This window comes from Microchirus variegatus (genome assembly GCF_963457635.1).
Source record: "Microchirus variegatus genome assembly, chromosome: 10".
Taxonomy (NCBI): domain Eukaryota; kingdom Metazoa; phylum Chordata; class Actinopteri; order Pleuronectiformes; family Soleidae; genus Microchirus; species Microchirus variegatus.
The window spans coordinates 304,423-317,150 of NC_139811.1; the positions used below are offsets into that span (position 1 = coordinate 304,423).

The window sequence follows — 12,728 nt, forward strand, 5'->3', positions numbered from 1 at the left end:
AGAGAGTGAGTGACTTTGGTGTGGCAGAGTGAGTGACTTTGGTGTGGCAGAGTGAGTGACTTTGGTGTGAGAGAGTGAGTGACTTTGGTGTGGCAGAGTGAGTGACTTTGGTGTGAGAGAGTGAGTGACTTTGGTGTGGCAGAGTGAGTGACTTTGGTGTGAGAGAGTGAGTGACTTTGGTGTGAGAGAGTGAGTGACTTTGGTGTGGCAGAGTGAGTGACTTTGGTGTGAGAGAGTGAGTGACTTTGGTGTGGCAGAGTGAGTGACTTTGGTGTGAGAGAGTGAGTGACTTTGGTGTGGCAGAGTGAGTGACTTTGGTGTGAGAGAGTGAGTGACTTTGGTGTGAGAGAGTGAGTGACTTTGGTGTGGCAGAGTGAGTGACTTTGGTGTGAGAGAGTGAGTGACTTTGGTGTGGCAGAGTGAGTGACTTTGGTGTGAGAGAGTGAGTGACTTTGGTGTGAGAGAGTGAGTGACTTTGGTGTGGCAGAGTGAGTGACTTTGGTGTGGCAGAGTGAGTGACTTTGGTGTGAGAGAGTGAGTGACTTTGGTGTGGCAGAGTGAGTGACTTTGGTGTGAGAGAGTGAGTGACTTTGGTGTGGCAGAGTGAGTGACTTTGGTGTGAGAGAGTGAGTGACTTTGGTGTGAGAGAGTGAGTGACTTTGGTGTGGCAGAGTGAGTGACTTTGGTGTGAGAGAGTGAGTGACTTTGGTGTGGCAGAGTGAGTGACTTTGGTGTGAGAGAGTGAGTGACTTTGGTGTGAGAGAGTGAGTGACTTTGGTGTGGCAGAGTGAGTGACTTTGGTGTGAGAGAGTGAGTGACTTTGGTGTGAGAGAGTGAGTGACTTTGGTGTGGCAGAGTGAGTGACTTTGGTGTGAGAGAGTGAGTGACTTTGGTGTGGCAGAGTGAGTGACTTTGGTGTGAGAGAGTGAGTGACTTTGGTGTGAGAGAGTGAGTGACTTTGGTGTGGCAGAGTGAGTGACTTTGGTGTGAGAGAGTGAGTGACTTTGGTGTGGCAGAGTGAGTGACTTTGGTGTCACAGGTCACAGGCCACAGCAGTGCTCAGCAGCTGGGTAGGGTTAGCTTAGCTAGCTGCTAGTTTGTATTTTAACGCAAAGTTAATAAATATAAATATGTATGAAATATATATGTAGCTTTTCCACCACATCAAACACATCAGTGGTCTAGTCAACAGACCTTGGGCTGAGGTTCAAACCCTGGTCAGGGCAGGTCAGTTAACAGCCAGTGTGGGCATTACCCTAACCCTTAGGCAAGGCCCTTAATGTTACTTGCCTTTCAGAGAAAGGTGAGGATTGATCAATGTAAAGTGGTTTTTACATTTCTACAACTGGGTAACTATGGAGACGCCGCGAGACTTTGTAGTTCTCTGCCGTGATGCCGGATTCACACTGCAACGTAGAGGGCGCTCCATAACCGACATAGAGTTTATAGTGCCATCTAGAGGAGAGGCTGAAATTTACAACAAAGACCTGCTCCTCTGCTCACCCCCTCCCTTCCCTGAGCGCTATGGTGTCCTCAGAGGGTCAAATGTCGTCCTCGTCGTCTTTCTCCGTGTCAGCAGATGAGGTTCGTGAGGTGAGGGAGAGGGCGGAGCTACTAGAGTGGAGGCGGGACTTCAGCTACAAGTAAAGAGACGCTTGATTTGTTCTCTCTCGTTTGTCCTTACAGGCTCCTGTAGAAACATGGCGTCTCTCTGCTAACAGTGTCTATGCAACCACGGCCCAAGACCATGTTATTTTACATGACTTTTTGAAACACTACGAAAATGAAACAAAAACTATTATACAGCGACTAGACAATGAAGGAGCATATAATATGTATAAAAAAGTGGATTTTGGGTCATATAAACCCATAAATACTACACTGTGTCCCTTTAAGATGGTTTGGTTAAAAGCGTTAGCTACATGTTACTTAATGTAAACACATCAATCACATCAAAAAATAAAGCCCCGCCTCCTGTGCCTCAGTTCACGACAGTAGAACCACCCTTACTCTTCTTCTATGGTGGTTTAACATGAGAGGCTCCACCTGCTGGCCAGGAGGAAATCAGATATAAATATCAAATAAAACTTTAAAACTTCTGATATTTTCTCGACAATTCCTGACGTTAGAAGATAAACTTTTCCTCGTCAAAGTAAAAATGACTGCTCAGGTGAAGGAAGCAAGGAAGGAAGGGATGGAGGGAGGAAGGAAGGAAGGAAGCAAGGAAGGAAGGAAGGAAGGAAGGAAGGAAGGAAGGAAGGAAGGAAGGAAGGAAGGAAGGAGGAAGGAAGGGAGGAAGGAAGAAAGGAAGGAAGGAAGGAAGGAAGGAAGGAAGGAAGGAAGGAAGGAAGGAGGAAGGAAGGGAGGAAGGAAGAAAGGAAGGAAGGGAGGAAGGAAGAAAGGAAGGAAGGAAGGAAGGGAGGAAGGGAGGAAGGAAGCAAAGAAGGAAGGAAGGAAGGAAGGAAGGAAGGAAGGAAGGAAGGAAGGAAGGAAGGAAGGAAGGAAGGAGGAAGGAAGGGAGGAAGGAAGAAAGGAAGAAAGGAAGGAAGGAAGGAAGGAAGGAAGGAAGGAAGGAAGGAAGGAAGGAGGAAGGAAGGGAGGAAGGAAGAAAGGAAGGAAGGGAGGAAGGAAGAAAGGAAGGAAGGAAGGAAGGGAGGAAGGGAGGAAGGAAGCAAAGAAGGAAGGAAGGAAGGAAGGAAGGAAGGAAGGAAGGAAGGAAGGAAGGAAGGAAGGAAGGAGGAAGGAAGGGAGGAAGGAAGGAAGGAAGGAAGGAAGGAGTGGATGATGAGGATGGATAGAGGGGTGACCACACACACCCACACACACACACTCCAACTGCTGATTTATTGATAAGTTATTATTGATCAGATTGTGACTCCGCCCACATTATTAATAACTTGGAGAAATAAATGAACGAATGAACCTGATTGAACTGGAGCTGCTGCAACTGATCTGACCCCCCCCCCCCCACACACACACACACACACACTGCAGCCCCCCCACACACACACTGCACCCCCCCACACACACACACACTGCAGCCCCCCCACACACACACTGCACCCCCCCCCCCACACACACACACACTGCACCGACACACACACACACACACACTGCACCCCCCCCACACACACACACACACTGCACCCCCCCACACACACACACTGCAGCCCCCCACACACACACTGCACCCCCCCACACACACACACACACACTGCACCCCCCCACACACACACTGCACCCCCCCCACACACACACACACACACTGCACCGACACACACACACACACACACACACACACTGCACCCCCCCAAACACACACACACACACACACTGCACCCCCCACCACACACACACACTGCACCCCCCCCAAACACACACACACACACACACACACTGCACCCCCCCACACACACACTGCACCCCCCCACACACACTGCACCCCCCCACACACACTGCACCTCCCCACACACACACACACTGCACCCCCCCCACACACACACACACACTGCACCTCCCCCCCCACACACACACACTGCACCGACACACACACACATACACACACACTGCACCGAGACACACACACACACACACACACACACACACACTGCACCCTCCTCACACACACCCTCCCCCCGCCCCCATCATCACCGCAGACCCTCTCTGATAAAATGGGTGAGGCCCTGGTTCAGCAAGGGAACCCCCAATGCCCCCCCCCCCCCCCCCCCCCCCCCCACACACACACACAGAGGCAGGAGCGGCAGGAGACACGCGGTGAAGCAGCATCCAGGGCCGTCGTGCGGTGGTTTCCTCGCTCCTCCTGAGCGCGAGGCCGCGGCTCTCACATCCACGCTGTCAGGGAGGAGGCGCCGTGCGCGAGCTGCAGGAGAAAAAAAATCACTGCATTTTGGTCCGCGACTCATTTCAGAGTTTACTCTCCTCCTCCTCTTCCTCCCTCCTCCTCCTCCTCCTCCTCCCTTCAGGTCATTCAGGCACGCACGCACGGACACGCACGCACACATTAGCACGGATGAGCGTGTTTAAAAAAATAAATAAATCACATGCAGAGAAAAGCCGCGCGAGGCCTCTGCGACTCACACAGCGGCCATTACAGAGCATCAGTGACCTCCAGGCCGCCCCCCCCCCCCCCCCCCCCCCCACACTCTGAGAGCCGAGCCTCCATTTCACATCACTGTGCAATCTCCGCCGCGGCAGCGGCAGAGGCGGCAGAGGCGGCAGTAGCGGCCTGCCGCCAGACCTCCTCCGCAGAGCCGCTCCATCACCGCTCCGCTCCTGCCGCCTCGCCGCCCCGCCGCCTCGCGGCAGGAGGAGAACACGGAGAATAAAGAGAAAAATCATCATCTTACGCTTCGCAGTTCCGCGGTGCGGTCCTTCATGATGTCGCCGCGCCGCTGCTACAGCAGAGAATCGGCCCTGGTGCGGGGGGAGGGGGGAGGTTTCCGACGCCGCGTCGTTCGTCGTTCTGAATCCGATCTTCGTCAGATTTCTGCCGCTGCTTCTCTTCCTCTTCCTCTTCCTCCTCTTCTTCTTCTTCACTCGTTCACTTCCACTGAGAGACGATGATGATGAGGAAGAGCGCGGTGTGACGCGTCTCCGCCTTCTGCTGCTGCTGCTCAGGTGTTTTTAAATCCGCGTCCGCTCCTCTTCTTCTCTTCTTCCTCTCCTCCTCCTCCTTCTTCTTCTTCTTCTCCTTCTCCTCCTCCTGTTCTCCCTCTCCTCCTCTCAGATGCTGATTCTCTCTGTAATGGCGCCTCTCCGCCGCTCTGTCGCTCTGTCCGCGGCTCTTCCTCCTCTTCCTCCTCGGTGCGGTCGCAGTGGCCCCGCAGCGCGCAACGCATCAGCGGCAGGAAGAGCGACCGGAGAGAGAGAGAGGGCGGGGGGGGAGGGGGGGGGGGGGGGGTGGTACTGATGCTGCAGAAAAAGAGAGGGGGAGGGGGAGAGAGGAGGAGGGGGGGGCGATGCGGAGGGTATGATACGACAGTGCGCATGCGCGAGGTCCATCCTCTCTCCATCTCTCTGCTGCCTCCCCTCCCCCTCCTCTCTGCAGGGGGGGGAGGGGGGGGGGGGGCATGACGGCCTTGTGTTGGGACGTCACACACTGTTTAACCACGTAAATAAAAAAAAATAAAAGGTGGACATTTTTATTTCATCTGATCAGAAAAATAAAAATAACAAGACGTTTGTAAAGCACACACACACACACACACACACACACACACACACACACACACACACACACACACACTCACACACAGACACACACACACACACACACACACACACACACACATTCTTGTACTTGCTGCATACTGAGGACCAGCATTTCCACTTTATAAATCAGCACAATTACAAATATCTACTTCATGAATGACATCTACAAAGAACTACTGGTTGCAGTACCATAAAATGTCTGCAGGTGGAGCCCCAGAGCAAAAAGGGCTGGAAAACTTTTTCGATTTTATTTTATTTTTTTAATTTTTGGTCCAACATTTTACAAAAACGTCATACTATACTATGTAGACCAACATTTAAAAAAGAATTTGACAAAAAAATGTTGGTCCAACATTTGACAAAAACGTCATACTATACTATGTCTTCCAAATATTGGAAAAAATTTTTTGACCCAAAATTAAAAAAAAAAATTTGACCCAAAATTTGAAAAAAATTTGACCCAAAATTTGAAAAAAAAATGACCCAAAAATTTTGGTCCAAAATTTGACAAAAACGTCATTCTATACTATGTCGTCCAAAATTTGAAAAAAAAAAATGTACCCAAAATTTTTGGTCCAAAATTTGAAAAAAGAAATTTGGTCCAAAATTTGAAAAAAAAAATATGTCCAAAATTTGAAAAAAAAAAATTGGTCCAAAATTTGAAAAAAAATATTATGGTCCAAAATTTGAGAAAAAATCATCCAAAATTTAAATTTTTGACAAATTGAGTATAGCATGTTATAGCAACCTAAGGAAGTGATTTCAATGAAAACAAAGTGAGGACCGGCCAAAATGTCCTCACTCCGTAAAAATGACCTCACTTTGTTGGTTTAAAACCCTCACTGGTCCTCAGTATGCTGCAAGTACAAGAACACACACTCACACACAGAGACACACACACACACACACACACACACACACACACACACTCACACACAGAGACACACACAGACACACTCACACACACACACACACACACACACACACACACACACACACACACACACACACACTCACACACAGAGACACACACAGAGAGACACACACACACACACACACACACACACACACAGAGACACACACACACTCACACACAGAGACACACACAGAGACACACACAGACACACACACACACACACATACACACACTCACACACAGAGACACACACAGACACACACACACACACACACACACACACACACACACACACACACACACACACACACACACAGCGACACACACAGAGAGACACACACACACACACAGACACACACACACACCCCCCCCCCCCCCACACACACACACACACACATACACTGGACCTTGGTGTGGGAGAGTGAGTGGTTCTAGTGTAACAGTGATAAAGTTGTGATCATGTGATTTGTGTAAATGTCCACAAAACAAAAACAAACATGGTTTTACTGTCACACTTTAATCAGACTAAGGTCATAGTCTGACTAAGACAATCAGACAACTCACAGATACACTCTGCCTCCATAGGTGGCGCTGTATCTCTATGTTAAACAAAGAAAAAACAGTGGACGGTCCTGTCTTTAGAGACTTCACAGACGAGGACACGTCCCGTCTTTAAAGACTTCACGAGGACACATCCTGTCTTTAGAGACTTCACGAGGACACATCCTGTCTTTAAAGACTTCATGAGGACACGTCCCGTCTTTAAAGACTTCACGAGGACACATCCTGTCTTTAGAGACTTCACGAGGACACATCCTGTCTTTAGAGACTTCACGAGGACACGTCCTGTCTTTAAAGACTTCACGAGGACACGTCCCGTCTTTAGAGACTTCACGAGGACACGTCCCGTCTTTAAAGACTTCACGAGGACACGTCCCGTCTTTAAAGACTTCGCGAGGACACGTCCCGTCTTTAGAGACTTCACGAGGACACGTCCCGTCTTCAAAGACTTCGCGAGGACACGTCCCGTCTTTAGAGACTTCGCGAGGACACGTCCCGTCTTTAGAGATTTCGCGAGGACACGTCCCGTCTTTAAAGACTTCGCGAGGACACGTCCTGTATTTCAAGACTTTGCGAGGACACGTCCCGTCTTTAGAGACTTCACGAGGACACGTCCCGTCTTTTGAGACTTCGCGAGGACACGTCCCGTCTTTAAAGACTTCGCGAGGACACGTCCCGTCTTTAAAGACTTTGCGAGGACACGTCCCGTCTTTAAAGACTTCGCGAGGACACGTCCCGTCTTTAAAGACTTCGCGAGGACACGTCCTGTCTTTAAAGACTTCACGAGGACACGTCCCGTCTTTAAAGACTTCGCGAGGACACGTCCCGTCTTTAAAGACTTCGCGAGGACACGTCCCGTCTTTAAAGACTTCGCGAGGACACGTCCCGTCTTTAAAGACTTCGCGAGGACACGTCCCGTCTTTAAAGACTTCGCGAGGACACGTCCCGTCTTTAAAGACTTCACGAGGACACGTCCTGTCTTAAGAGACTTCACAGATGAGGACACGTCCCGTCTTTAAAGACTTCACAAGGACACGTCCCATCTTTAAAGACTTCGCGAGGACACGTCCCGTCTTTAGAGACTTCACGAGGACACGTCCCGTCTTTAAAGACTTCGCGAGGACACGTCCCGTCTTTAAAGACTTCGCGAGGACACGTCCTGTCTTTAGAGACTTCACGAGGACACGTCCTGTCTTAAGAGACTTCACAGATGAGGACACGTCCCGTCTTTAAAGACTTCACAAGGACACGTCCCATCTTTAAAGACTTCGCGAGGACACGTCCCGTCTTTAGAGACTTCACGAGGACACGTCCCGTCTTTAAAGACTTCGCGAGGACACGTCCCGTCTTTAAAGACTTCGCAAGGACACATCCTGTATTTCAAGACTTTGCGAGGACACGTCCTGTCTTTAGAGACTTCACGAGGACACGTCCCGTCTTTAAAGACTTCGCGAGGACACGTCCCGTCTTTAGAGACTTCACAAGGACACGTCCCATCTTTAAAGACTTCACACACGAGGACACGTCCTGTCTTTAAAGACTTCACGAGGACTTCATTATGACAGAAAAACAGTGGACAGTGAGATGGACAATGGACGGTCAGATGGACTTCACAGACGAGGACACGTCCCATCTTTAGAGACTTCACGAGGACACGTCCTGTCTTAAGAGACTTCACAGACGAGGACACGTCCTGTCTTTAAAGACTTCACAAGGACTTCATTATGACAGAAAAACAGTGGACAGTGAGATGGACAATGGACGGTCAGATGGACGGTCAGATGGACGGTGGACGGTCAGATGGACGGTCAGATGGACGATGGACGGTCAGATGGACGGTCAGATGGTTGATGGACGGTCAGATTGACGGTCAGATGGACGGTGGACAGTCAGATGGACAGTCAGATGGACAGTCAGATGGACGGTGGACAGTCAGATGGACAGTCAGATGGACAGTCAGATGGACGGTGGACAGTCAGATGGACAGTCAGATGGACAGTCAGATGGACGGTGGACAGTCAGATGGACAGTCAGATTGACGGTCAGATGGACGGTGGACAGTCAGATGGACAGTCAGATGGACAGTCAGATGGACGGTGGACAGTCAGATGGACAGTCAGATGGACGGTGGACAGTCAGATGGACAGTCAGATGGACGGTGGACAGTCAGATGGACAGTCAGACGGTGCTGTGGTGTCTCGTACCTGCTGTCCATGTTAATGATGAGACAAATTAGATGGACATGTCTCTTGGGACATGTCTCCATCGTCCTAAAATGTCCACTCACAGTTCTTCAGTTTATACTCGAGGACATTTTGGTCTGACTCCAGTCTGACTAAGTGCAGCAGTTATCAGACTATGATCACATGATCCAGGTCTGTTAGTCAGACTAAGGTCGTCTTAATCAGACTATTGTGTTTTAGTGACGTTAAGAAAAGTTAATTATTGTTTCGTCTTTGACATAAAGGGGAAATAAGTAGTTTATAGTGCCATCTAGAGGAGAGGCGGAAATTTACAACAAAGAACTGCTCCTCTGCTCACCCCCTCCCTTCCCTGAGCACTACGGTGTCCTCAGCAGGTCAAATGTCGTCCTCGTCGTCTTTCTCCGTGTCAGCAGATGAGGTTCCTGAGGTGAGGGAGAGGGCGGAGCTACCGCGGCCGTAGCAGACGAAGCGAAGAGAGAGAGGAGGCGGGACTTCAGCTACAAGTAAAGAGACGCTTGATTTGTTCTCTCGCGTTTGTGGCTATGCAACCGCGGCCCGAGACCATGTTATTTTACATGACTTTTTGAAACACTACGAAAATGAAATAAAAACTATTATACAGCGACTAGACAATGAAGGAGCACATAATATGTATAAAAAAGTGGATTTTGGGTTATATAAACCCATAAATACTACATATTGTACCTTTAAATTAGAATTTAAATATGAACACTGTGTGTGTGTGTGTGTCTTTGTGTGTGTGTATGTGTCTCTGTGTGTGTGTGTGTGTTAACCCTTAACACTCCTCATGTTAGTGATGACTGAGGAGTTTTTTTTGTCTCGTGAAGGAAACAAACCACTTCCTCTCGCTGCGCACGTGCTGCTCTGAACATGTTGATGACGTAACATTCACATGTTGAGTTCACGCACGCACGCACACACACACATACGCAGACGCGGGGGCGGGAGGGGGCGTGGCCTGCTCAGGCACGGCTCGGCTCGATTCGGCCTCCTTCACAACAAAGACGGAGCTGCTCCTCCAACGTCATGAAACAGGCCACGCCCCCTCCTCCCAGACGCTGATGCCGTAAAGCCTGGAAAAAACGTGCATTTTTTTTAGGGGGAGTGTCCCTCTGCTGCAGCATGCGCTCAGTGGGGGGGGGGCTGCTTTGTGTCTGCCCCCCCCCCCCCCCCCCCCCCCTGTTGTGATGTAATGCAGAATCAAAAGGACTAACTAAACTTAACTTAATTAAACTAAACTAAACAACAATAATAATGATGATAATGTAGATTTCTTTGTTTAGTTGTTTTCTGTTTTATTAATACAAACATTAATGGAGACTTTTATTTTGAAAAGTAAGCGGTTGTGTTTTAGCCTGGACAAAGACAAAGTTTTATTTTTTGCTAACCACGCACTTCCTGTGTGCACCTGGCTGGTCATGTGACACGATAGAAAACACAGCACATTACAGGTGAACTACAGGTGAACTACCGTCAAACACGTGCGACATTTAGTCTAAAATGATTGAAATGATGACGTGTGGTGAAGCCGTGCAGCAGTAGGTGGCGCTGCGGAGGCGGTGACAGCAGGTAATCAGTGAAACTGTGTCTGTGATTCTCACTCGTGTTTTTTCGTCAAAGCCAAAATGGCTGACTGCAGGGGCGCGAGCGTGCACGCGCCAGGCACGCGCGGCTCAGCACATGTGGGCGGGAAAATGCTCCTGCGCGTCTACTCGGGTCTTTCCGGCAGCCTCCGGAGAGGCTGAACACGCGCCCAGCGCCGAGAAAAGAGGAGCGAAGCCGCCGGAGAAAGTGAGCTAAGCGTCGGCCTGAAGAGCCGAGCGAGCCGGGGACGCGTCGAGCCCGTTTTCCGTCGGGAAAACCGGGCCGTGAGAAGGACTGGAGCCTCCGGTACTCAAGAATGAGCGAGGCCCTTGAAAGGAGGGGCCGAGAACATGAACGGGGCCGTGTACATTTCGTTTTTTCAGGGGCAGCTGGAGTCCGTGCTGGAGCAGGTCGTTCAGTTCGCCGTCCAGGAAATCAGCAAAACGGTGGGTTCCAGTCTGAACGCGCTGCTGCTGGAAACCGCCGTGAAAGAGCAGGAAAACCACCGGCTCCGGCTCCAGCTGCAGTCACGGGAGAACCGGGAGAACAACAGCAGCAGCGCCGCACACGGCGGAGACTCGCCGCGGAAGAGGAGTGACGAGGCGCCGGAGAGCGGCAGGACAAAGCCCGAGCAGAGGATCCACGCCCCCGGAGGACAGAGCACCGAGCCCCGCTGCTACACCGACACACGCCGCCTGGAGCAGAGGGGACGAGTCGTGGGTAAGAACCGTTACACACTTTGTACACAATAATATTAACTCTTTTTTAAATTCGCAATCACATTTTTTATTGTGTCACATTATCTGCGTAACATCTACACAATGTACACAACTATATACACAACGGTGTACAAGTACATTTATTATATAGACTTTACTTACTTTACTGTAAGTCTACGATATCTACGTCACATGTTCACGTCTTTATCTCACTGTTACACACACACTCACTCACTCACTCTCCCACACCAAAGTCCAGACAAAACCAGTGATTCTAACATCACATCAGCAGCTGTTGATCCACCACACTGTAGTACATATGCCAGCACTGTAGGAGGCGCTGTGACGTTACTCCAGGACCACGTTTGAGATGGAATAAAGAAAGAAAGGGAAATAAAGTCTCTTTGTTTACGTGTGAATATTTAAACACGTATTCTGATCATGAACTCAAATACTTTACTGTACTCTGTTTATTCTAAAGACAGGACATGTCCTCATGAAATCTCTAAAGACAGGACGTGTCCTCGTCTGTGAAGTCTTTAAAGACGGGACGTGTCCTCGTGAAGTCTCTAAAGACAGGACGTGTCCTTGTGAAGTCTCTAAAGACAGGACGTGTCCTCGTGAAGTCTCTAAAGACAGGACATGTCCTCGTGAAGTCTCTAAAGACAGGACGTGTCCTCGTCTGTGAAGTCTGTAAAGATGGGACGTGTCCTCGTGAAGTCTCTAAAGACAGGAGGTGTCCTCGTCTGTGAAGTCTCTTAAGACAGGACGTGTCCTCGTCTGTGAAGTCTCTTAAGACAGGACGTGTCCTCGTCTGTGAAGTCTCTTAAGACAGGACGTGTCCTTGTGAAGTCTCTAAAGACAGGAGGTGTCCTCGTGAAGTCTCTTAAGACAGGACGTGTCCTCGTGAAGTCTCTAAAGACAGGACGTGTCCTCGTGAAGTCTCTTAAGACAGGACGTGTCCTCGTGAAGTCTCTTAAGACAGGACGTGTCCTCGTGAAGTCTCTAAAGACAGGACATGTCCTCGTGAAGTCTCTAAAGACAGGAGGTGTCCTCGTCTGTGAAGTCTCTAAAGACAGGACGTGTCCTCGTCTGTGAAGTCTCTTAAGACAGGACGTGTCCTCGTGAAGTCTCTAAAGACAAGACGTGTCCTCGTGAAGTCTCTAAAGATGGGACGTGTCCTTGTCTGTGAAGTCTCTTAAGACAGGACGTGTCCTCGTCTGTGAAGTCTCTTAAGACAGGACGTGTCCTCGTGAAGTCTCTAAAGACAAGACGTGTCCTCGTGAAGTCTCTAAAGATGGGACGTGTCCTTGTCTGTGAAGTCTCTAAAGACGGGACGTGTCCTTGTCTGTGAAGTCTCTTAAGACAGGACGTGTCCTCGTCTGTGAAGTCTCTTAAGACAGGACGTGTCCTCGTGAAGTCTCTAAAGACAGGAGGTGTCCTCGTCTGTGAAGTCTCTAAAGACAAGACGTGTCCTCGTCTGTGAAGTCT

The 12,728-nt window shown here is 49.7% G+C and overlaps 1 protein-coding gene across 1 annotated transcript in view; it reads right to left on the reverse strand.

Annotated features, from left to right (window-relative positions):
* The window catches only part of stx1b (syntaxin 1B), a gene marked incomplete at both ends in the record, with an annotated part of 14,290 nt that extends 9,893 nt beyond the window's left edge, over window positions 1–4,397 (reverse strand). Inside the window, one exon of the mRNA XM_083895961.1 lies at window positions 4,368–4,397. Coding sequence (XP_083752087.1) covers window positions 4,368–4,397 — 30 coding nt within the window. The remainder of the gene's footprint in view (window positions 1–4,367) is intronic.
* Between the last annotated feature and the right edge of the window lie 8,331 nt (window positions 4,398–12,728).